Source organism: Opisthocomus hoazin, chromosome 7 (assembly GCF_030867145.1).
Source record: "Opisthocomus hoazin isolate bOpiHoa1 chromosome 7, bOpiHoa1.hap1, whole genome shotgun sequence".
In the NCBI taxonomy this organism is placed as follows: Eukaryota; Metazoa; Chordata; class Aves; order Opisthocomiformes; family Opisthocomidae; genus Opisthocomus; species Opisthocomus hoazin.
In genome coordinates, this window is record NC_134420.1 from 57,013,918 (window position 1) to 57,040,485 (window position 26,568).

Consider the following 26,568-nt stretch of genomic DNA (forward strand, 5'->3'; position numbering starts at 1 on the left):
CATGAGAACTGTCTGCCCAGTGGTGTCCAACACCTAGGCAATGCTGTCTCTTCTAGCATCGCTCTACATAACCCCCAGAAGTCAGATGTTTAAGTGACAGCTTCCAGCACAGAAGTATGCTAGCTATGAAATCAGGGAATGGGAGGGACACTACCAAAATGAAAATCTCTCATCTACCTCAAGTATTACAAGAAGAAAGGACAGGGTGCTACACTTAAGTGCTGAAACAAGAACGGCAGTCACTACTAAAGTGCATATTTTATTAAGTGATCTGTTAGTCAAGTACAGGCACATAGTTTTCCCTGATCAAATAAGCTTCCTTTTACTTTTGATTATAGGATTATACCAGAACAATTCTTCAGTGTCAGCACAGTACCAGTGACCTAAATTCATTCTTAATTTGCCAAGTTTGTAACTATTAGATACTGACTGCACTGGCATACACAGATTTTCTCCAGACTGCTTACTGCTTTCTCCTGTAGCCAGGGAATGCAGTACCGATTTATAAAATCCTAATTAGCTGATGTTAACACCTAGAATTTGAGCATCTGAAGGGGTGTCAAACTCACATTTTCTAGTATTGGATAATATAGTAAGCTTCAACCCTTGCCTGATTTTACTGCATTTCTCCCCTATGTATAACCACCTCCCCAAAGCTCACCACTTTTGTGGTCAGACACAGGTTTACCAGAGAAAAAAAAAAAACAAACAAAAAACCCCACATCTCTGAAGACCACCCCCAAAATGCTACAGCTCTTGATTCAACCAGAGGTCCACAAGAACCAGCCTGCACTGCTGCGCTCGCTGGTTCCAGCCACCTGAGCGTGCTGCCAAGGTGCTGCAAGCTCAGCGCCGCTCCTGCTGCTGCCATTCTTCTTCCAAGGTAGTGTTGGAGGAAAGCCTCCAGGGAGAAGTTAAGATCTTGTTACCACTGACTCACAGAACACATATTCCAGAGCAGCACCGGTCTGTAGTGCGTTACTGAAGACTGCTGGTTTAGGACACAGATACAAGTACGCCCAACTTAAAGCAAGCAGAAATCACAAAACTCAGCATCAAATAAAACACCAGCTCTGTTTTTCAGCATTTACTAACGCCTAAAAAATAAAAGCCATCTTCCTATCTATAAGTCTTACTAAGTTTCTCTTTGAAGTTCTCTATCATTGCTTATCTGCTTCAATATAACTTACACTGCTTCATCAGAGCACCTCCAGATTATAGTTATTCCAGTTTAGGTTTCCAATCTGAGGGAAAGAATTACACCCTGTTCATTTATGAAACAGTGCATAATTATTCAGTATCTTACTGAGGGCTTCATTCACAGTTTAATTCCCTCATTAGCATTCCCTGAACACACTAAATCCTTTCAGCACTTGTATATGTGCACACACCAAAACTGAGAAACTGTACACTTATATCACCTTTTAAATTTCAACTCATTTTCCTTTCTTGCTTTCAGCTGATCTGCTGAGTTGTCCAGCTCTCAAGTATTATTTAACCCACAAATGTTGTACAGGAATGAATTTCGCACTGTAGTTCAACCACTGTAAAACTTTTTGCCACTTCTGTATTCCATTCAATATTAAGTTTCTAGGTGTACTTAGAGAGGAACAACAACAAAAATTAGAAAGATGCAGACAGACCAGAAAGGGTCCAAAGGAGTGCCATCAAGATGACCTAAGGGGTGGAGAACCTGCCCTACAAGCAACAACTGAAAGAGTCGGGTCTTTTCTCCCTGGAGAAGAGAAGGCTCAGAAGTACCTCATCACAGCATTCCAGTACCTAAAGGGCAGCTACACAAAGGATGGAGGCTCTCTCTTCACAAGGAGCCACATGGAGGGAATGAGGGGCAACAGGTACACGTTGCAGCAAGTGACCTCTCAATATAGGGAGATGTTTTACAGCAAGAACAATCATTCACTGCAATGACCTCCCCAGGCATGTGGTTTACTCCCCGTCACTGGATGTTTTCAAGATGGGACTGGACAGGGTGCCAGATAATCTCACCTAGGCTCCCCTTCCCACAAAAGGTTGGGACAGATGATCTTTCAAGGCCCCTTCCAACCTGCGCTGCTCTACGACTCGATGATTCTGAGCCTAAGTGCACCTCATTCGCATTCCTGCAGCCGCGTATCTCAGAAAACTCATCTCTGTTTTCTGCCAGTTTTATTGCAGTAGGATTATTTCAGCTTTCAGCATCATGTGAAAATTAGTTTCCTAATACCAGCCTTCACAGAAGATACAATTAGTTTCCCATATCTTTATCACTCACTTTTGATGTAACTATTAGGAGAACCCATTGTAAGTATGATCTATTCCTGCAGTGCTTGCATCTGCTTTTTCCTGCCCACTCCTTAAGAAGTTTCCTATTTTAATGAAGTCTACTTAATATTATAAAGATTTCAATCTTGTCAAATCTCATTAGATACCTAGAAGTTACAAATGTACTGTGAGAAGTTATTTACTTAAAAAAAATAAACTAGCTTAAACAAATAATGTTGCTGATCTCAGTTAATTCCATTCTCCGTTTCTCAGCTCAAAAGCAAGATTCCTATCCCTCGCCAACAAAGCCTGAAGCAATTGTCATACCCCATTATGCATAATATGGCCATGAAATAGTTCAAACACCAACAGATGAAACAGCAAGCAAAGCTCCTGCCACCACAAGATATACTATTTGTTCACCAGTCAGTTCTCCGATACCTCACCGGAGGTGAGATTACATTAACCCTGGCCAGCCCCCACGAGCAGGAAGTATGTTATTGAGATCTGAGTGACCTTCAAGATTAACGGACAGAAATGAAACTTGCTAAACTTTAACTCTGAAAATACTGACTGTCCCTGACTTCAGTTCTGTACATCAAGAAACCGATACTAAGGACCTAGGACTAGTGCAATTAAGCCTTTTAAAATTACCTTCCAACAGCAAGATTGTAGGCTTGGTGCACCCCCTTCAACAAACTACAGAAATAATCATTCATGTTTACAGCCTTGTTAATACACAAGGACACTTCGTAAGAAGTCTATGTATTTCCTCCTCTCAACGTGGATCTCTTATATCCTCCCCCTGTCATTTACATCCAAAAAATGGATTACAGATGAAAGTAGATAAAGATCAGAAATATCAAGACCAGTTATACATATTTGTTATAAATAGCATGCTCCAATAATGACACACAACACAGTTAAAAGCTCTCACATGGCACTTCTGTCACTAGAAAACACAGACGCACTATCTACATACAGATGGAAATTAAATTCCTTTTCTTAAAGGAACTGTCAGCCACTGATAGCAAGACTCAATAGGCATACTTACACTGCAAAATAGCTATAAAATTACTCTAATAAGGTCATATATTCTACAGCAAGGACAGTATTACATACCTTGTGCAAGCATGTTAAACTCCAAGAACAATGCTATGTGGTAAAGCTCCATAGCTTCTTCTGCCCTAGTCATGTTTAATTTTCCCGCTACAAGAGCCTGAACTTCACTTAAACTGCCCACTGAAGGGCTGGAGTGCAAAACTGAGAGGTCCACCACATCTGTATACATACAGTTCAAAATGACCTTAGCATATTTTTTTGGTATGATAGATTCATCCAATATAATTCTAGTTGGAGTTCGTAGAGTTCGGTCTGTGATCTCTTCACCAGTTCGTATCCTCCTCTGCAGCAAGTGACGAAAAAATGGAGATCGTGACGAAATAATAGCTTTGTGAGCTCTGAGCTCTTCATCTAGACAGTTCTGACTTCCACCAAAAGTTTCAACTAAGTCAGAGTTGGATGAAAAGCTAAGAACCACATCATAGTAGCACATGTAATCAAACAGTGCACGCATGTCAACATCTAAGGAATTTGGTGTTCCAAATTCTTCACTAAGCTGCACAAGGATATCAACATTTTGGAATCTTGAATCCTCCATTCCAAACTCGCCTGTATAAAGGTAGTGTAACAAAGCAGAAAACATAGGCATATCTATGCCAGCTGTATTAATATCCATTATTATTTCTGCTCCATACTCTGGTGAGGAAGAAAGCAGAGTCTTAAAAAATGGACATCTTGCTGCCAGTATCGCACGATGCACAGGAAAACAAGTTTCTTGAAATATTAAGTCTACATCAGTACAGTATTTGTACTGATAAAGTTCAGCCATGTCTTTTTGCAGCGTCCTGGCTTCTGGTCTTGCCAAATTAGCTTGTAGATAAAGTTCCTTTAAGGCTGACGTTCCTTCGTATTCTTCTACTAACGCGTTAACATCTCTGACATCCCAGCCTGAGAGGAGTTCGCGCATCTGCTTGGCGTGATCAGCAGATCGGCTAGATTTCCGACGCTTAATGAATTTCTTTTTGAGGGTGGCAAGGCCAGAGGTTTTCTTTTTCTTGTCTTGAGGTTTCTCATGGCCATGGTCAAGGCTATACAGCTTTGATTCACAGCCATAACCTTGATGAGAGTAGGATGATGTCCCTGAAGGCAAAAAGGAAAATTGAACACATTTATTCTTTAAACTTAAAAGGAAGGTCCATAACCAAAAAGTCCATCAATGTCTCTGCAAGCTATAGAGTTTTCCCTTCTCTAGATAATTCAACAAGTTGGAAACCCGAATGAAGCCTTTTCTGGCCATTAAGAACAAAAATTTTTTTTTTTCACATCTACAAAGTTTATAGTTTTTTTTTTTTTGAAGTGTACTCAATTTTAAGGAACAAGCAGTGCCAGTTGATGTAGCTCGGTAGCAGGTGGCAGGCTTAGGTAGGCAGGAAGTGAACACTGTGGTTGTAACATTGCAAATGTCATTGTATTAACTGTAGCAAGTGAAAAAGACAGCCTTTTTAAAAACTTATATGATCGCAGTGAAATAGTAGCACCTCCCTCCCCCGCTTTCAAAGTGTTTTTCAAATTCTGTTCTTCTAGCATTAAGTGTCATTTGAAGAAGAAAAGCATACCTGGCACCAGATAGTTATTACAGTCACAAAAAAAAAAAAGGAAAAAAGAACACAGTACCAAAACATTCAGGGAAATGGAGGACAACGGATCAATTTTCAATGCTAGTTTAACAGGAAAGTAAAAATCCTGTCATACCATAATCAAGTAACGCCAAAAGTCAAACACTTAAAAGGGGCTCCTTTCCACGGAACTACAGATGCTAATTTGTGCGTACACCCCATTTAAAAGAATATGGAGAAACTAAGTTATACTGCATTACTAAACATGTCCTTTGACCAGAGCATTATACAATCAAAATATGTATGTAATCATCTTTCCCCTCAAAAATCATTTATAGGGAAGTTGTGTTATGAACCAAGAATGTTATAAAGTTAAAAATGGATTGAAATCAACATTATCTGTTACACACCTGACCTGTTCTGCTAAGTGAGCTTTGCCAATTGTCAGTTTGAGCCTAGCTGCATACACAGTAACACTGAAACAATTTAGTACGAAAAAGAGGAATTAGAATCTGTATTTCTAGAAGTAATGTAAAACTTTTTTAGTAAAAAAGTAGTTAAAAACTATAGTTTAAACAGAACGATGACTCTCACATTAAATGGTTATTTTCCAATTTAACTTTTTTCACAGAATTTTCACTCTAAGCCAGATGGTGAAAAACCTCAGACATGACAAGAACATGGGGGGGGGGGGGAACAACAACCACATACACAGACCCAACTACTACTTCCAGACAAAAGAAGAAAGCAGAAGAAAACATATGAAAAGGTATACAGATCAATAACAATCAAAGGTTCATCTGAAATAGCATTGTCTATTTTCTGTAGGGACTAGTTAACATGTTTCCATTAGTACACTTGTGTAGCTTCACTACTTCTTACGTTTTTTGGATCTTTAAGTTCAAAGCACATCCAACCACCACAGCTTTTGGGGCCTTTTATAACTTGTTCTACCGTTGCCCTCTCACACTTCCATTTGTTCCAGGTAGATTTGATGCGATGCTATTTTGCTATGCTATTTTGACAGTGATGTCATGGGCCTGTCAGTCAAAACACATTATTTCAGATAGATATTTCTTGAACTTTGAAACACACAGGAGTAATTCAAAGCTGTATTTGAGAGCACAGCAACTGTAGCAATCAAAGATTTCTGCAAATTGTTTATTATTTAAACCCAAATAATTTCAAGTAGCCTTACACACTGACTTTTATGCCAAGCTATTGAACCCCCCCCAAAACATGCAATACAAAGATTTTACGACTCATCTACTGGTGCAAACTTTGGGAACAACTTTGCTTTATTTGAGGAAAGACCTCTAACCATTTTATCCATGCTACATTAAATTTGGCTTGATCAGGCATCGTGTAATCAATCATAGTGAAATTTCAAGACATTAAGAAAATACTAATTTAAATGAAGAGAAGAGCAGTAACTCAAGACAACTTCAAAAAAGAGGTTGTGCTGCAAAATCCACCATAAAAATTCCTTCCACATGCTATACTATGTATTATAATAGAAAACTTGAGCTTCAGTGTCCTACCAATAAAGACAAGCCTAGAATTTCTGCTCAATCTAAAAAGTATTGATTACATTTCACAATAAAAGTATAACCACTCTTTGGTCACTCTATAATGGTAGATTCTGCTCCAAGAGAAACATGCCAGCTCATTTCTATTTGAAGTATTTTGGATTCTAATGGCAAATTTGAGTATGCAGAATATTCCCTTACATTCCGCTAAAGAAAAACTAGTACGCCGCAAGTCTCAATTTCTTTCTGCCCTGAAGGCTGCCGCAAGGTATTACTTGCGCATAAATCACCGCAAGACACTAAAACACCATTCACACCTTGTATACCCTGAACTGCTCACAAGATTTAACTTCAGAAGAACTGCAAACAGTGCTATTAACCCTTACAAACAGATAAAAGACCGCTACAGAAATGTCACCACACAACTGCTTTTTGCCTGAGGCAGACACAGAGATGCACCAGGACAGCATCTCTGGGTACAACAGCCAGTGGCTCTGTATCCCTCAAAGAAAGAATGCTGAAGAGCCCTTTTTCACCTGCCTGTATTGCTTCATAAGGCAGCAGCACTAGAAGTAGGAAACAGAAATTTATTCCCCACTTCCACACTAAAAGGCACCAATCTATTAAATGCTGTTAAAAATGAAATAGCTACTTCATGCCCCTAGACCATATCCAGCTTTGAACAGATAAATATTCACCAGAAACAGATGACTGCCAAAAGAAACTACTTGGGCACTTGACAATGAATACCGGGATCTTTCTAGTCCTCTGCATGCCTACACATTTTAAAATCTAATTATAGAGCTCTATTTAAAATAAACATCTTGAACAGATGTACCACCCTAGAAAATTGTGTGAAATCCTCCTCCTGAATGCTGTAGACAAAACAGCAAGGAGATGACTAGTTAAGCCTTTGCTAAAATGGAAGTATTTTTTACAGTAAGAGAAGGGCATTATTTTTACGGATTTATCTCCTCTTCATAAACTGTAAGCACATTCAGCATTAGGTCAACCAACAATAGGAGCTCATCCTACGAAACTTCTGTGCTTTGTTCTCAACTTTTAATATTCATCCTACATTCACAACGTAACATGGTGCAGCACTTCAATGGTAAAGCAGCAAGTCTGAAACAAACCCACAGGCCTGAACCCAATTTCCAGGAATAAGGCAACTAACAGGTATTATGCAGCTATTGTAACTCTAGTCCCCATATTGCCAGTTCTACTATGGGACAGTAAATAGATCTCATGCCTTCTACATTAAAAAAAGATTTAAAAAAATAATCTGTAGAAGTTGATTAAATAATAAATCTCCATTATTCTGCCAAGTGATGAAAACCTCAGCTATCAATTTTACTATACATCTATCTTCTGCTGAGACAGTTACACAAACCAATCATCCAAACAAGAAATAAGATCAGAAAGAGTCAAATTCCACAAAGTGGGAAGAAGAAATGCACACCTGTAATGTAGATCGCATGCTTACCCTACTAACACGTGCCACCATAAAATTCTTGCTGAAATCTTCTGATATTAACCAGAACACTCATTTGCCTAAGACGAGACAGCCATACGCTTTTAGACTTGCCTCAAAAAAGTCTCAACCACAATTTTCAATGGGTAATGCAGATCAATAAATTTATCATGACATACTACATAATGAGTTCTTTTTTGAATTTAGTCATGAAGAGCATCAACAAAACCTTCCACATACCAAGTAGAAAGTTTCTGGGGAATTTAACGAAGCCTTTGGAACTCTCACCTCTTCAATCTACTCAAAAGGTGGTCCAGCATGCAGATCTGCCTGTTTTCAGGCCTGTAAGTGTTTCTCTTCATTCCATACGGACGCAGATAAAAAACACCAAGACTTGCAATAAAAACATTCTGGCTGTGACTTTAGAAAGGATATATACACATTGGGGCAAACTTTTTACTACTGTTAGTTATGATACACTGAAAATACATGAAGCCTTAAAGGGGACTTTACAGCATGGATATCGAAGATGTTAGTACTGAAAGTTCTTCCTTGACATGCTACGACAGCACATGCAGAATTTTTAGCCCAGAGTACAGGTCTTTACATGTAACAGTTTGTGGGCTGTCCTCTACTCAGATCTCTAAACGTCAGGAGTGTCACAAAAGCAAGAAACTACAAAGTAAGTAAATTCTTCCTCTCCTAAGCATATCACTGTGCTTTCAGCGATGATTAAGAAAAGAAGTAACATTGAATATCAGTAACTACTACTTCAGTGTTGCAAGCCAAGGCATAAAGGAGAAGTGTTTATAAAGTATTTATGCTATTTACTGCTAAGATCATTCTTCCAGCTGTCAGGGGTTTTTTTTAAAGTTGGGTTTTTTTAAGCAAGATTTACCTTCTCAAAAACTGCCTTATTTTAGATTCTTCACATAACCATGTATTATTTATAGTGTGACAGTACTTAGAACTACACTGAGGCCTTTTTGCACTAGACTGAAAAGCACATAAAGGTAATACCTGCCCCATTTATGACTGAGATAATAAATTTCTGAAGAGTACTTCAACTCACACTTCCAGCTAAGCAACGCCCTTGCTTGTAAAAAAAGCTGTTAGAACAATAAGCGACCCCCATTCCCCATTCACAGGAACAGGAAAACAACAGAAGAAGTTGTCTTCAAGACTCCTCGTTACTTGAACAGGCTTATTATCAGAGATATCCCTTCTAGCAACAAGAAAGTTATTTACTCAGACACAATGACAATACTACTATGAATAACTATGATCAAGAGTTTTCTACACTTTAACACAGTTTCACAGAAAATCTGAGGGAGTAGAAAAATGATAGATAGTATTAACAGATAGCAACTGCTCTTGAACTGGGGAAACTAGCATGCATGGTATAATTATCAAAAAAACTCCACTATTTTTTTTAAACAACCTGGCATCTGCTTACTAGCAAACGGCAGATCAACTCATTGCATACGTAGGCCAAACAGATACTGGACAGTACCGAATTTCATGCACGGTTGAGCTTGAATGGATTCAAACTGGTGACCTAGAAAATAAAAGCTCTGCATAACATTACTGCAAGCAAATCAAATCCAGTGCATACACAACCTAGCAACTCACTTATGTAAGTGTGAAGACAACTAAAAAAAGAGTTACCTATGAATGTCTGTTGTGCCTGTGAATTTCCCCCTACCCTTGGGGAACACGAGTGAGGGTAGTTAGATGCATTAGCACCCATTTTCTTCAGTTACTCAGGCATTCCGCCTGCTGGCTCTTCAGTGTATAATCCCATAATCCTTTATAAATCTTCAGTCCCAGGTCCAGCATTCTGTTCCTCCATTTCTGAAGAACAAAAACACCGATAAGTTACTTCTTTGTTTTAAGCATGTATTATATGACTTAGATAAATTCAGCCTTCAGCATGTAGCATTTTCATAAATTAAAACCTCAAATATTTCCAAAATAGCTTTTTATTTGAAGGATTAAACCAAGATCAAAAATACATTTTTCCCAAAATAATTTGTAATTTTCCAAACCATTCACAAATCAGTAAGATAAACTACAACAAGGAACAGGATTGCTATCAAGCTTTTAGCTAAGAAATCTTCACGTAGGAGTTGGTCTAGAGTAGATATACTCCTTTAACTACACAAAGCAAGACTTTTCATACCTGCCAATATGTTTATACATCTTTATAAAAGTCCCAAAGTGAATTATATTGAGAAAGCAGAATAAGCCAATCCCACTGGAGATTACACCATCATCACTGCTTTCAGCTGCATTTTGCTTTCATAGCAGTTACGTAGTTCTCATTCAGTACTACTTTTCAAGTTTAGCCTAGTACCTAGAAGTAGGTCTAACAGTAAAAATAAGGTGCTTAAGCATTAATCTAGGCATTTGAACACATTTTTTTTTTTTTTAGAAAGTCAATTCCAAGGAAATTTGAGCAAGGATTCACGGCTAAACATACAATAAGCACATTCTAATTCATTCCTATATCAGTAGTGTTAAAATAGTAATACCACAAAATGAAAGTTACCACAACAAAAAACTGCCTACTGTCAACTGAACATGTGTGCCTCCACCCAGAACACAAACATGCAGGTAAGAAAGAGTGATACAAAGGTAAAGCCTAAACTTTTTCAGACTCCATTCAATATTGTGAACAGGTAACTAACTTCTGTGTTGTCACAGGTGTACCTGTATTTGCTACATGCTCCCAACTTTACCTCCTCTCTCAGTACCCCTCCGACATGTTAAATTGGACAAGGAAGTACCACGCAAGAGAATGTTTCAAGCAAGCAGCAGCACCGTTCCAGTCTCTTCTCTCTGCTTTAATAATCTGATTATTTCTGGCATGAGGAGTTCAGAAGACCGAGCTGCAGCGACAGTGGGGAGGTGAGAGATGATTCTGAGTGGAGAGGCACACCTGGCCTCTTGGTCACAACAGCAGCGCACAAAGCTGATCCTGGGGAGCAGAAAGGGAGAGACAGACCAAGGCGAAGGCTCCAAGTTGCTGCAGGCGCAGGGGTGGGGGCTGGACAAGTGCTCTGGGATTCGAGGGCTGGCTACATGAGGAGGAAGAGTAGAGAAGGGTTTGGAAACCTGGCTTACAGACACGGGTATATGAAAAGGCGAGACAGAGGCACGGGACTGAAACATGAGAGTGCATGATTTCCAACCATCTGATGCCCTAGAACAAGGTTCCTAAAACCAGGCCTTTTGGCATTTGTGGTCTATGACATCAGATGTTTTCAAAAAGGAACCACACCACCTCCGGTCAGACATGACGTACAGGCAGAATCACTGCTCTAGAGAGTGCGCAGCCCTGGTCTGCCTCATACAGCTGCAGCCAGGGCAGGAGACACAACTATACCACCACAGCAGCTTTGCAGGTGTTACACCAGCCAACCTGAGCCGATCTACAGGCCTGCCAACGCAGAAAGCGGGAGCTCCCCTGCCTGCCCTCCCCAGCTAGGTAGCAACTCCTCCTCAACTGCATGTAACCCAATGCTGTTCTGGAACTGGTCTTTACCCAGATTCAGCTTACTACACATCAGGAAACAGAAAAATAAAATACCTTCCTACACGAATAGCGAGCCTGCTCAGGATGATGTTAGAACCAGAGCACATGCAAAATGGGCAACATCACACCAGCAAACACCAGTTAATCTCCACAAACACAAGCTGATGGATCAGTTCAGTCTTAGCCAATACATGTGCTCATTTTCTTCCCTGTGCAGAAATAAGCTAGCTATTCTAAGCTAACCAAATCTATTTGGATGCAGTCCTCTTCTCCACACATGAAAAGCTCCACTGATTTAAGAAAAAACACTGGGAAAACACTGTCATTAAAACAGTGACACTCCAAGTGATTTGTGTACCCACACAGAACACACTGCTTAAACGCGCTGTCCATTTCCAGATGGAATTAGCTATATTCAGTACAAACTTTGTGGATATAAGAGTCAGTTTGAATGCTAAGTCTCTCACAAACAAAGGCCAGTATCCCAAGTAGATATCCCAACAACTTCCCTTTTCCCAGCTAAAATTCTATTTTGTTCATTTGGAGAGAGTCCTGGAATAGTGCATTGCTATTCCACTTTCCTCTTCTGCACTCAGCTGTGGTGTGATAACTTATCTACTAGATGTCTACTAATACTTTTCAGTTCTTCCTGACACTGGAAACAGCCCAGGAGCTAAGTAAAAGAAGGGGGGGAGAAATGGGTGGGTTTTTTTGCTAGCAAGCACTACTTATACATAACCAAGTCTCAGGTCTGAAGTTAGTACCTTCCACTCAGCAATCTGCATGCCACAGAAGATGGAAGGAATGTGATCAAGTAATACATGAAACTGCTAGTATTCAATGCTTGAATCTGTAAAACAATAGGATTTAAATTAACTGAAAAATGTAAACCATACAAAGAGTTCCTAAAAATATCCAATTTTATTCAAGGCTTACCACGAGAACACTGTTACACATTAAGCCCAAGTCAGTATCGTGTAGAATGAGCTCACAAGATTTAAAATATGTAACTTCAGTAATACTGGACAGTGTAAAAATGGTGTCACATTAAAGCTGTATACATAAACATATTCATTTATATAAACTATATGTATACTATATAAATGTATATATTTACATAAGTAAAACCAACCATGCCAGGTTTCAGTGAAGGAGGAACTCAATGCAGAGTAGGCACTGTGGTCAGCCATTTCCGGATGCCAAAACCTCCCGTACCTCCTTTCAAATTTAACCACGCACTGCTTGGGCATGTGTACGCTGGCTGACTTCTTCAGAGTATTTTGTATCTTGAATTCAACAAAGCATATTGTGCCCCATGACTCAAAACTGAGCATAGCTTTAGTGCCGCTACTACCCTTAACCTCATGTATCAAATTGAAGTACAATCTTTGTATCTTTCATTACACCACTAAATTTTACAAGATAATATTGCATAACCCATGTTATATATCCCAAACAATTTAAGCTGGTAGTAGCGATGAACTTGGTCCTGGAGGAAGCCCTGCCTTCCTCTCTTCATCCTCATACCCACTTTCCTGCCTTGTTTACTCTGGCCCAAACATTCTGTGAACCAGATAAACTAACCCATGCTAAAACGAACCTAGACAAAAAGTTTCAACAGTATCAGTTACCCAAGTGGTTTGTTACAATGTCACACAAATAACTGCGCCAACACAGGTGGGAAAACAAAGAGGACAGTGGAAGCAAGCTGCTAGAGCCAGGATTGCACCTTTTTACAGCAAGGTGTACGTGAACCACTCATGGCTTTAGGTCCTTTTTTTCGTTTGGTTTGTTTTGCTAGCATCCACTTCAGTCTCTACACTAAACCTCGCCTACCTGCACCGAAGTCAGTCTTGCACATAGCCTGCTGAGTCTAGCACAAACATAAATACATCTCAGTTGCCACATGAAATGCCAAATCAAGAATGCTGTTTCCCATGGTGAAAGACAGTTGTAGAAGGACATGAACATAAAAACGATGAAACAACCCCAAACCATAAACAATTAGATCTTTAGCTGCAAAGGGAAAGAAAGATTTCATCTTTCCTTGCAGAAGTTCTCCTGCATACCAAGAGCTTCCTTATTTTGGCTTAGCTGAAGAATTTTCATCTAATTTTAGCCTCAGAATAGAGTACTGGAATTTTTTTGTTTGTGTGTTTTAAAAACTACCATCAATTGAACTTTTTCTTGCCTTTCTGTTAAGAGTTTATTTGTATCCATTTAAGCATTATCAATAAGACACTAAATTCAACACCTGCTGGCCTACTGAAACAGGATTTCTTGCTGAGAGCAGCGACACACAGATGTGTTACGTATGTACACATGTACACAGAAAAAAAAACTACATCAAAGCTTGTTTAAAAAATGCCTGAACTGCAGAAATAGTATATGAACTACGTTATATTAAACCAGGAAGCTTCAGAAGCCAAAATTACCATCCCAAATGCTACAAAAAGCATCGAGTGACTTTCAGATCATACTGGTATGTACCGCAGAATAAAATTTAAAATAAACACAAATTTAAAATTTCAGTACCCGACAGTCTTCTCAATACTTGTCACACTGAACCTAAAGCCCTAAGAACCTAAGGTGACTTGCATCTGAGGTGTCTGGGCTGACAGCCAGGAATTCCTGGATTGGGAATTTTGATTTAACAAAAAGTCTGTGTACAGAATCGGCTTTGGATAACACTGACACTTGGTTTATAGTCATCATTCAATACAAAGGTTTCATAAAATTTTCTCTAGTCCACTGGGATCCACTTAATGTAAGGGCGAGGTGAGGAGCGTTACAGCATGTTTTACAACCAAAACTATTTAACTTTTTCCCCTCTAAAATTTTAAGAGCTTCTTGTATTTCTTCTGGCATTGTTGCCATAGGATTACGAAATAGCATAATACTAAGACGAAAGTAAGAAATCATATCAAGTACATGCACATGCTTGTACCAACATGACTTTTCAGGTTTTACGTTTTACATTTACTATGAGTAAATGACAACACAAATATCACAAGCATATCTTATTCATATCTGCTTAGATTTTTATCTAAACCAAAAATGCTATGCTATTTTGCTCCAACAGTTCCTTTCAAGTAACAAAGAATGTTGGTTGATGTGACCATCATCTTGTAATGCAAGATGAGATGAACAACATCGAGCAGTAAATTGGTACATTTGGGGAAAAAGAAAATTTTAAAAAACATTTTAAAAGTGATAACCCCAGCATGGAAATACTCCAACTAAATTTCAGCAAGGTCAAATTTATTTTCATGGAGATTAAGTAGATAAATCACTAAAAGAGAAAGAACTTGTGAGAATGGACCCCTGTCATTGCCCCCAACATACATCCCACCAGCTTGCCTTAACATCCTGAACCTGCCTCCAGCAGAGCAGTGGTCTGGTGACCAATACAGAGCCCTGAGCCATCACAAAGGAATTCAGGAACAATCTCATCATCAGCAGAACATCAGCAGAACAGTTCTACAGTTCCCATCCACCCGGAAGCCTCCAAAGCTAGCCCTGGCCATGCTGGTTGTTACACAGTATCACTACTGGAATTACCAGCCAAGAACATCCAAAGGTACTTAAAAATGAACAGAAAGTTGGTTGTGGTTGGAGTTCCAACTGTTTGTTCAGATGTGCATTTGCTACCAACCTCACTTTCTTACTATCCTACAGGGGCAGCAGTTCTCCAAGGAAGAGCTAACAAGAACTGACTGTTACCTGTCCTAACCCTGCTCTTATTCCACAGAGAAGGCACTCAAGTCAGGTACTGGTATACTCACAGATTTTGCTGAGACCAGAAGTCTCCAATCCGAAGAGCATACTCGCTAAAGGACTGAATGCATATGGGACAGCACATCTTGAAGAACTTGTGTAATGGGTAAGTAATTCTCTGTTCAAAGGAAACAGCTTAAGTTTTGAAGGACCAGCTGATTATACAGCCTGGCAAACATGCAAACCCACAAAAAGCCTATTTTGACTCTTTTTTTAAATCCAGTCAAGCAATCAACTTTTATGGTTATTCAAAATTATCTGGATGACACAATAGCAAGATATAGCGGATACAGCTGAAAAGTTCTGGTTCAGATTAGTACTGCACAAAAATGAGGAACAGATAATGTTCTTCATTATCTGGGTTTATGAATCTGTGTTATCGCGATTTACTACATTGGAAAGAAAGAAAATCCAATAAGCAAAATACCAGAACTTAAGCCACGTCAGCAGTTACAGGCACAAGGGGGCAAGAAAAAGCAGATATAACGAGATTACAGAAGTGCTGCATTGCTTAGTGCTTTGTTGAGAATCATGTGTTCCAGCTATCACAAAGAATCCTTTCTTAAAGCATGAATTTTAAATCAATTTATTTTCCATGAAGCAGTACACTTCCCCATTAAGAAATTATTTTATAACAGAGGCAGCAAAAACCCCATAGTACTCCTGGCTTTCTATTTCTAGATTTGTTGATAATCTCAGGACTGAGTTTTAGGAAGAAAAAAAACCCAAACAAACAAAACAAAAAAACCCTGTACCAACTTTCATCACGTCCTCTGAGGAATCAGAGTGAAAGTTAAAAGAACTATATTCAAATAGAGTATAAAGGTGTGTAGTCTTGAAGATATGTACACTTCAGAAAGTGAAAACACTGAGAAGCATTCTGGCTGTTGAAAAGGTCTATGGAATGTGGAAAGAGGGACAGGCCACTTGGGAGGATACAGGAATGTGGTCAGAGCATGCATGGATGCAACGAGGAAGACCAAGGCCCACCTGGAATTGAAGCTGGCAAGAGATGTCAAAAACAACAAGAAGGGCTTCTTCAACTACATCAGTAGCAAACGGAAGACTAGGGATAATGTGGGGCTGCTGCTGAATGAGGTGGGCGTCCTGGTGACACAGGATGCAGAGAAGGCAGAGCTACTGAATGCCTTCTTTGCTTCAGTCTTCAGTGCTAAGGCCGGCCCTCAGGAATCCCAGGCCCTGGAGGTAAGAGAGGAAGCCTGAGGAAAGTATGACCCTCCCTTGGTCGAGGAGGACTGTGTGAGGGATTGCTTAAGTGATCTGGACGTCCACAAATCCATGGGCCCCGATGGAATGCACCCACGAGTGCTGAGGGAGCTGGCGGATGTCATTGCTGAGCCACTCTCCATCATCTTTGAAAGGTCCTGGAGGACAGGAGAGGTGCCTGAGGACTGCAGAAAAGTCAGTGTCACTCCAGTCTTCAAAAAGGGCAAGAAGGAGGACCCAGGGAACTACAGGCCGGTCAGCCTCACCTCCATCCCGGGAAAGGTGATGGAGCCGCTCATCCTGGAGGTCATCATCAAGCAAGTGGAAGAAAAGAAGGTTATCGGGAGTAGTCAGCATGGATTCACCAAGGGGAAATCATGCCTGACCAATCTGATAGCTTTCTACAATGGCATGACTGGCTGGGTAGATGAGAGGAGAGCCGTGGATGTTGTCTACCTTGACTTCAGCAAGGCTTTCGACACAGTCTCCCATGATATCCTCCTAGGGAAGCTGAGGAAGTGTGGGCTGGATGAGTGGTCAGTGAAGTGGATAGAGAACTGGCTGAATGGCAGAACTCAGAGGGTTGTCATCAGCGGCGCTGAGTCTAGTTGGAGGCCGGTAACTAGTGGTGTCCCTCAGGGGTCAGTACTGGGCCCAGTCTTGTTCAACTTCTTCGTCAGTGACCTGGATGAAGAGTTAGAGTGTACTGACGACACCAAACTGGGAGGAGTGGTAGACACACCAGAAAGCTGTGCTGCCATTTAGTGAGCCCTGGACAGGCTGGAAAGCTGGGCAGAGAGGAACCTAATGAAGTTCAACAAGAGCAAGTGCAGGGTCCTGCACCTGGGCAGGAACAACCCCATGCACCAGTACAGGCTTGGGGCGGACCTGCTGGAGAGCAGCTCTGTGGACACAGACCTGGGAGTGCTGGTGGACGACAGGTTAACCATGAGCCAGCAGTGTGCCCTGGCTGCCAAGAAGGCCAGAGGTATCCTGGGGTGCATTAAGAAGAGTGTGGCCAGTATGTCGAGGGAGGTTCTCCTCCTCTACACTGCCCTAGTGAGGCCCCATCTGGAGTACTGTGTCCAGTTCTGGGCTCCCCAGTTCAAGAAAGATGAAGAGCTACTGGAGAGAGTCCAGCGGAGGGCTACGAGGACCATGAGGGGACTGGAGCACCTGTCCTATGAGGAAAGGCTGAGGGAGCTGGGCTTGTTCAGCCTGCAGAAGAGAAGGCTGCAAGGGGACCTAATAAATGCCTATAAATATCTTCAGGGTGAGTGTCAAGAGGATGGGGCCAAACTCTTTTCAGCGGTGCCCAGTGACAGGACAAAGGGCAATGGGCACCAACTGAAGCATAGGAAGTTGCAGCTGAACATGAGGAAGAACTTCTTCCCTCTGAGGGTGACGGAGCACTAGAACAGGCTGCCCAGGGAGGTTGTGGAGTCTCCTTCTCTGGAGATGTTCATGACCTGCCTGGACAAGATCCTGTGCAGCCTGCTGCAGGTGATCCTGCTTTGGCAGTGGGGGGCTGGACCAGATGATGCCCAGAGGTCCCTTCCAACCCCTACCATTCTGTGAAAACACAGAACTTAAAGGAAAAAAAGCCTCTTTTTTCAATGCTGTCTTTGCGTATAGTGTTCAAAGTAAGATTTTTGAAGATCAGCAAAGCAATTCAGAATATAATGTGAACATGTCACATTCTAGAAGCAATTAAGTAATGTCATCGGTGGGGAGCAACAGGTCAAAGCACTAACAGCACTGCAGAGGCATGGGACATCAACATGTTTACATTCCCCGAAATACGAAAAAGTTCTAGCACCTAAAAAAAAAAAAATATCAACACACAAAGCCCACACAGACTAACTGAATTACAACAGCACACTCCTGCACAGAGCAGGAAGTTCCTCCCAAGCAACTTAGATTTTTTCATATACTGGTAAATGAATGTTGATCTCTGTACATCACTGATCCTGCTAGCTGGTTGCAAGCACCCACTGATTTACCAGAAGTCTATTCAGATTGGTGATACTCATAGCAAGACCTAACTAATGTTCCCGAAGTTGAATATGAAACACTTCTTTTAGCAAAATCAGCAAGAACTCACTTATTGCCCTCTAGGACTCTCATGAAGTGAAACGACAACATGTATTCTTTAATGACTTTTCATTTTTTAGAAGTTCACTTGAAAGGAACATTATCTGATGCAGACACAAGATGTCATTAAATCTACTCTGTAAGAAAATCGGAGAAATCCTACCCACGAAATCTTATATTATTATCACCGAACAGAGTAATTAGGAACGAACATGTCCATTTACAGAAAAAACAGGGATAATTCATTTCAGCAAATCTAGAATAATTTCAAGATATTCTGACGTATTGTGATACATTTTGAGGAGTCTAAATGTTTTTCAAAAGGCCTCTTCTCAGCAAACAAAAACATGCTTTTGTTTAAGGAAGGCAAGTCCTCTTTGGTGTAATATATAAACACATCAGTTGGTTAAGTCAGAAAAAGGAACCTCCAAATTACATGAAAAGTACATCCAAAAAAGGTTCAGACCTTTTTTTAAAAGTAGTCTGATTTTTGCTCTCCAAGTTCTGGCCAACACTCAATTGTCTTGTCAGGCAGCAACTTAATTCAGTCAAGTTTCAGCTAAATTCAGCTTCAGATACTGGGATTGAATACCTGTCTGGCAAGATCACTGCCCTCTTCTCCCTCTGTTTCCAGACACTGCCTGTCCTTTATTACAGCAGTATCCTCAGTCATGTGCTCCTTTCTTCCTTCACTGAAAAGGCAGGAGTGGAGCAAACGTAAGAATTCTCCACATGAAGCTGTCCCACCTTTATACAGTATATTTCACAGGCTTCCTGTTCAAGTACCCCTTACCTGTCAACCGGATTGTTGTTTTTTGTGGAGCAGGGCAGCTAGTCTTTCCTCTCTGCAGCTTTCATGATTCATACGATTTTATTCTATTTTCTTTGATAGTACCCCCCAAAGATCCCTGTTGCATTGAGAAATGGAATTACTCCTGTTGCTCAAGCTGCGACCCAACCACAACACAAGATGCTGTTTTCAATTAGCAAGTCTACTAAGACAGGGAAATTTTGGCTCAATCCCCAGCCATATGGAAGAACAGTCTCTGGATTTTAGCGCTGCTGCCTTCTCACATCAAGTACCACCTCAGTAGGGTATACCCTACAGCTTCCTTGTACTGAAGACATTTTCCCTTTTCTCCAGGCTCAATTATTTCACTGAAAGCCATTTACTCTGAATAAGGATCTGTGAGCTTCCTGTACACAACAGAGCTTCGAAATCCACTGCACAGTTACATTTACCACACTCCCTCCTGGAACTGTCCTGTGACAGTATATTACTTATACATTAACCACATAAGTTACTAATAAGGCAATCCCAGACATTAGGCTCGGCACCGACATTAAGTAAGCAGCACCCATCTTCTCTGGTGACTTGCTGTTTTCAATTCCCCTTCAGAAAAGCATCCTTCTGATCACACAGTTTTAGTTCCCTCATTAACTTCCACAGCCTTAAGAGGAACAGTAGTAATCTCTGGTGATGACGCTGCTTGGGCTTTTCCCCACAGTAACTCCAGCATCCCAATGTCAAAGTAGACGGAAAAATCTCAGACCCATGCACTGACTTGACCTTCCCATATGGGTGAACTCTGTTCATAAATCCGTTTACTGATTACCTCTATCATCTTATTTTGGCTGCAATGAACTCCTCATACTGCCAGCCAGCCATTGTCTCAGTAACAACATCACCTTGTGGTGTTTCTGTTGCTTGGAACCATTTCTGACATCATTCCTCATTACCTCAGTGTTTTTGCATAATCCTCTTCCTTTCTGCACAAGCTTCCGAGATGCTCAGTGACAGAACAATATGCATCTCATCTGCTTCCACTGAAAACCTCTGCCTGTGGCTAAAAAAGCTATTAGCAATATTGCCACACATTTAAAACAATTTTCTCTACATCCCCCTCCTTAATACACCACTATTCTCTTTGTTCTGTACACCATCCTCTCCGGGCGTCCTTTTGTCATCACACAACAGCAAACTTCACCCATGCAGCCTTTTCTTTGTGATATAACAAAAGTTTGAGGTATCAGCTGCTAGCATCATCTCTTATACATTTAAGACTAATGGATTCATCTATGTACAACAGAAAAACTGGAAGGTGGAACACAGACAGGTGTGGTAAAGAACTCAAAATGTTATCTAGCCCAGTCCATTTCATGAGACCCATCAGGAATTTTATTAAAGAAACACTGATATTCCCCATTCAAGAAAGCATTAAGTCATAGCCATAAAACTGACAAATTTCAGCTACAGTTTAAATAGAGTTTCTACACTAATAGTCACAAGCCACTACAAGTCTTTGATCCAACCAAACCACAGTTCCAATCTGGATTCGAAATCCATTATTTGGTCTACACAAAACCAAGTTTTTTTCACCAACACTGTGGTTCCACACACATTTCTTCAGCAACAGTGCTCACCTCAGCTACTACCACCAACTTCCCAAAGCTCCACCATTGTGTCAGCAACTAAATTAGGGTATTCTCTTCTGCAGGATTTTTCTCTCCAGTACAATTAGCTCCCTGCACTAATTTACCAAATGACCCAAGCAACGTCACCAGAGGAGGAAAGAACAGCAAGAAAAGGCTGCTTGCTCCCCACAGTCAAACGCAACATGCGGTTTGACTAATATTCAGTTGGCGCAGCCTTCAGAAAATAAACATTTCCAGTCCCATGCACTCATTCCTACAGCAGATCTGTCCTCTTTCACTCTAGCAGACATGTGAGAAGCCACGTAAGTCCTATCAGGGATGTGAGTGGACCATGTTTGTTTTCAGCTGATCCTCTTGTACGCCTGGTCAAACCCACAAGCTGTTTTCCTTTTATTTAGATGTTTTTAATGTACAAAACCACAACTAACACGGCGATCTTTGCCTGTTTGCATAAAACGGTTATTTCTGTATATACACTAAGATTTTAACAGTTATTTAAAAGCTTGCATATTTAAAAGATTTCTCCTTTGGTTGGGCTTTTCTATACAGTCAATTTAAATTCATCAACTTCAGCAGAAAATTTTAAGAGCCACACTGACTTCAACAAGTAACATTTACAACATAACATCTGATGTCAAGAAATCTTTCTATGCCATACACATCCAGGATTTCAATCATTTTCAAGATGGATATTTTAGTACACGCACTTAAGAGCATGTACAGTAGCAAAATATATTAGTATTGCAATGCTTCCCCTCACAAGCAAACTTCAGATACTTCCACAAACTATTAGAACGCTCAAAAGTTACAGCGGTAACTTTAGCTTCAGCAGTTACTTTCAGTAATATTTACATTTAGATTCCATGCAGGTATAGCAAGAACTAAATTCTCACAAACTTTGAGGCGTCCTCCCCAAAAATACAGAAATCCATTTCAAATGAAACAGAAAATATACTTTTTCCAATGATAAAAGCAATCAATTAAGGAAGGAAAGGCTTTGTCAGAAAAACCGTCTAGCAGCTAGTCTACAATTAAGTTGGAGCTTTGTTTACATTTTCCTCTTGGCAAGAAAAGGAAGTTATGTCTTCCAGATTTCCTGCAACAAGCTCTCTCCACACTTCTAAAGCATTCATTTTTTTGTCCTGTAACATGAACACACAAGTTTCACAGAACAGTCAAAGGAGCACGGCACATGCTGACTTCACATGACGTTCCTAAAAATGGATGCACCAATCATTTAGACATTAATTAATTCCACAATATCTATACACATCTCAAGTATGCAGTCTTTTTAAGATTGCAGTTATGAGAATGTGTGGGGTGGCTTTTTGTTAACTATTTGCTAAAGCAAATCTGCCCTTTGAGCAGACTGATGATATACCTTAACTCTTCCCTCTCCCTCCACAAGAGCTGAAGCTTTCCAGCTGCCCCAGAGCATGTGAAAAGACAGATTTTTCAAAGAAATCAAAGGTTCAGAAGGAAAGTCTGTTGGATTATACTAATTAGAGGAGACAATCCATTAGAGCATTCTATTGATTTTAATCTGATTTTAGACCACATTTGTCTAGCTTTCTCTTATCCACAACTGGTCTTGATACTACTACTCCTCTTTCATGCTCACAGCAAATGTGAAACATGGAAGGGAAGCCTTTGCCAGCATGTGCTACACTTACCAAACCTCCTTTGATTCTTCCACTTAGTAGTTCATCAATATATGGACAGAAGTCAACATTGCCACCAAAAAAAGGAATCTCGCTACCCTCTCTAGCCAGATGAGCCTTCCCACTCAACTCTACATTCTCTACTCGCATATTCATATTCAATGAACAAGAACAGTTTTCAGATTAACAAAAATAAAAGGTTCATTTTAACTGAAAGGAAACAATTTAATCTTGTAGATGTGGGGAAAAAATAAAAGGCAAGTTCCATTTCTTTCCAAGTTTAAAACAAGGATGGTACTCAGATTCACTAGATGTTTAAACAAGCATTTTCATTACTGTTGAAGAGCAATAGTCCTTAATCCAACTCAGCCTTGATGCAGGTAACACCGAGACACAAAATATGACATTTTCTAATTTAACTCTCCAGAATAATAAGTTGGTAGCTAAAACCAGAATGAAGGGAGAAGGGAAGCAGATCCCTAAAATGGTCATCTAGATTGGAACAAGTTTGTTAATCCAAACTGACAAATTTTGAGCCAATAGTCAACTAAAAAGCTATGTAGTAACAAAATTACTTTAGATATTCTCAGAGAAACTAAAACATCTTGAGAAACTTACAGCAAGACAAAACAAATTTTATTTTCCTCAAAATGCAAGAGGCCTGAGTAGTACAGACAGATCTTTTGGAAAGTTTGCCTTAGGGCTGTACTTCTGAGTAACGCAGTTTTCAGAAGCCTTGTAATTTCAGCCTGAAAACCAGCTTCAGATAGTAAATGTCCAGATTACAGCATCAAAGATCTTGGTTAAATGCAGTGAAAGACAAGCAGCTTTGACTCAATGCAGAAATACATACAAGAGTCACTTTACCAGGGGTTACCAAGTCTTCAGGTTTGTGTCTAAAACTACAAAGTGCTATTAGAGAGGCAATAATCATACATCGTATGACAACTGTACTAGTTGCTAGAAGGACACTTTGTCATTTCAAGTCCAAATGCACACTTCCAGAAGGACCAAACCCTACGGAGATTTTAATGACCAAGTAAGGAGTGGGAGGTACTTTCTGATCCAAATCATGTATCTTTTTTATAAAGGAGACAGAAAATTATCTTAAGTATTATCTTTGGCTATACAAAAAAAAGTCAGCCAAATTGGGATTTGACAATCTGAGGCAGTAAACACACATTCTTATCCAAAATTTAGATAAGCTAAAATCTGCAAATCACTCATGAAAAACAAACTGCAGAGGAAATGAAGATACCCAGAACACTGAGGGGGGGAGGTGTACTCACAATGACACTGACCAGCAATTCCTCATACTGTTATATACATTTCTTTGTAGGAATTATGGTGCTTACATCCAGCTCACCAATGACAACTGTTGCCTCTCACAAGCTGAAAAGCACTGACACAGTTTAGATTCTTCCTCATTCAGTATCAAGCCCATCACTACACTCAATTATACAAGATTTCCTACCTTGAGTGTGCATTTTGTCAGCTCAGCATTCTTCTACCATGCTAATGTCTGCAGTACAATAAACAACCCGTTTCAAAAATTTGCTAGAAGTACCACATTGCAGACTGACAAAGCTGTTTTCAACTTCAAATATCAGTATAAGCAACTAGATTGTATTTCGGTGCACTGTAGTCACTACTAGAACAACTTCAAAGAAATTCATGAACCTATTAACACGATCTTCTCTGCCTGCATTCTAGAGGTTTTACATGTATTCCGTTTCACCTTTCCAGACATCTGAAACTGACATGCCCATTACAGGATCAGTCAAGGTACACGACATCACCCTTTAATGTATTTCCATACTTGATTAGTCTGCAACTGGTTTGTTTGGGGTTTTTGTGTTTTTTTTAATGGATAACATGAAATTCCACTATGTATACGTGTCTACAGGCCTCCCTTCTCCAAAAGGAAATCTTCTGGTCATTCAGTTCAACATCACAAGCAGCTTCAGAGGTTGTTAACCTTTTATGTATTTTAAGAAACAGACATCTGGATACATGAGAGAAAACATTTAAAAACCTCCACTTGTACAAAGTACTTCAGCATAACCTCATATTAATCGCTACATAATTTACATGGATGAGCACTATAATTATCACAGTAGCAGAAAGGCTTCAAATAGGACTTGCATTTTCCTAGACAAAGTCAAAGATCACCAAATCCACAGCAAACCCAGTTCCTTAGTTCCAATAGTGAAGGAACGCCTTCCCTCCCTCCTTCACCTAAGAGTCATCATGAGAACAAAAAGCTAAAGCAGCATAAGATCAAAAAAGCTCACAGAATAAGGCAGCACAAGTCCACAAAATACTGCCTCTCTGCACTCTGATTGGATTTGTTATTTCAGAAGGCTTTTTAGTTAGCTCTCAAGTGGCATTTCCAATATTTGGGTCAGGAGAAAGAGTATGAAAGGAACTTTTGTCACTCATACTGATTCTTTTTAAAGTAATTAGAATAACGTACCTGTCACAGAAGCATTTTACATGTTTCACTGCAGTACAGAGATCTGGGGTAGCAGATGATAAGCAAAGCAGCATTCCAATTTCTCACTAATGCAATGTGATCTACCTGGTCATGCAAAACACTTTAATTTGCATATAAATAGGTATAATTTTACTAAAGTTTGATGCCTTCACAAGACTTTGGTATTCTCGCTCTTTGTATTCCAAACCTCGATTCAAATGTCAGTGCTGGACTGTAAGAAAGAGCCATCTTCTGTAATCCAGACTAAAGTCTAAGACACACACGCGAGCAGACACATTTTGCAGCTCTGCTGATCACAGCGAGCTTCTGCAGGTACTGAGTCACAAAATAACATGCCCAACTAAAAGACCAAGCAGCAGTCATTTATTACACTGCTGTTTCAACCAGCTCCTTTGAGTTCACCCATCGTTACCCTTCGTAGAAGTGTAAAATGGCTTGACAGCTCTAAACCAGAGTTTTAACAGATCTTAGACAGGGCTTCCAAATTAGAGGGGAATCTTGCATACTATTAATTAGCTTGATCTATCTCTAAAGCACTTCCCACTACATAACACTGAAGATTTGAAGTGATGAAATTAATCTTAAAAGCTGCAAGTTAGTATACTGAAATAATCCTGTATCAAAGAGGACAGATTAGAAATAAAAAGACTCTTTAAGAAGATGGGGAATGGCAGTAGCAGCAGCACTAGAAAGAGATTCTTTTAAGAGAGATTTTAAAAAATTAAACTCTACAATTTACTACAGTGGACTGGAAACAGGATATAAAAAGTAAGAAAAGCAAAGATGGACAGAAAGAAAAAATCCAGTCTAATACAGGAAGAACTGAACATACAATGAAGTTTTAAGTGTCATACAGAACTTGCAGTATGACCACTGAATTCAGACAAGATTTCAGGACAAAGATCAAATAGGATTTACAAAATGATGAGCCATTTAGACAGATAACTGCTAGCATTAGAATGTCAAGTTCTAAAAACAAAACTAGATCTCCATAATATACTTCTGAAATTTAGAAACTGATTTAGGAAGATGCTACCTTCAAGTGTTACGCACCCACATCCTGCTGAAAGTTTCTTCTTCAGCAGTTTTGACCACTTAATTTTTTTTTTCATGTGTTATCACTCTGGTATAACATTGTAATTCCTACTTTTCATTTAGAGAAATAGTTTAAACCCACTGATGAAATCCCCGACACGCTGAACACTTGTCTGCAAGCCCACCAGTTGTTAAACAACACATTCAGCAGAGTTCAGGATAACCTTGCACAACACTTACACTCAATGGAGCAAAGAAATCAGGTCTAAATTTAACTACGTATATAGTTATGTCTGTACTTCAATCCAACACACTTTAGGCAACACAGTCCCACCCCAGATCCCCTTTACCTACCTGGCC

General features: G+C 39.9%; 1 protein-coding gene across 3 annotated transcripts in view; it reads right to left on the bottom strand.

Moving 5' to 3' along the window:
- The window catches only part of BTBD7 (BTB domain containing 7), a 55,451-nt gene that overhangs the window by 24,611 nt on the left and 4,272 nt on the right, over positions 1-26,568 (bottom strand). For 2 of the 3 annotated variants that reach the window (XM_075426492.1, XM_075426489.1), the window contains exons 2-3: positions 9,612-9,797; positions 3,385-4,464 (exon numbers count right to left, since the gene is read on the bottom strand). In XM_075426492.1, coding sequence (XP_075282607.1) covers positions 3,385-4,464; positions 9,612-9,693 — 1,162 coding nt within the window. In that variant the 5' untranslated portion in view covers positions 9,694-9,797. Of the gene's footprint in view, positions 1-3,384; positions 4,465-9,611; positions 9,798-10,684; positions 10,742-26,568 lie in introns of those variants that run through there. The other variant, XM_075426490.1, reaches the window with a different exon arrangement.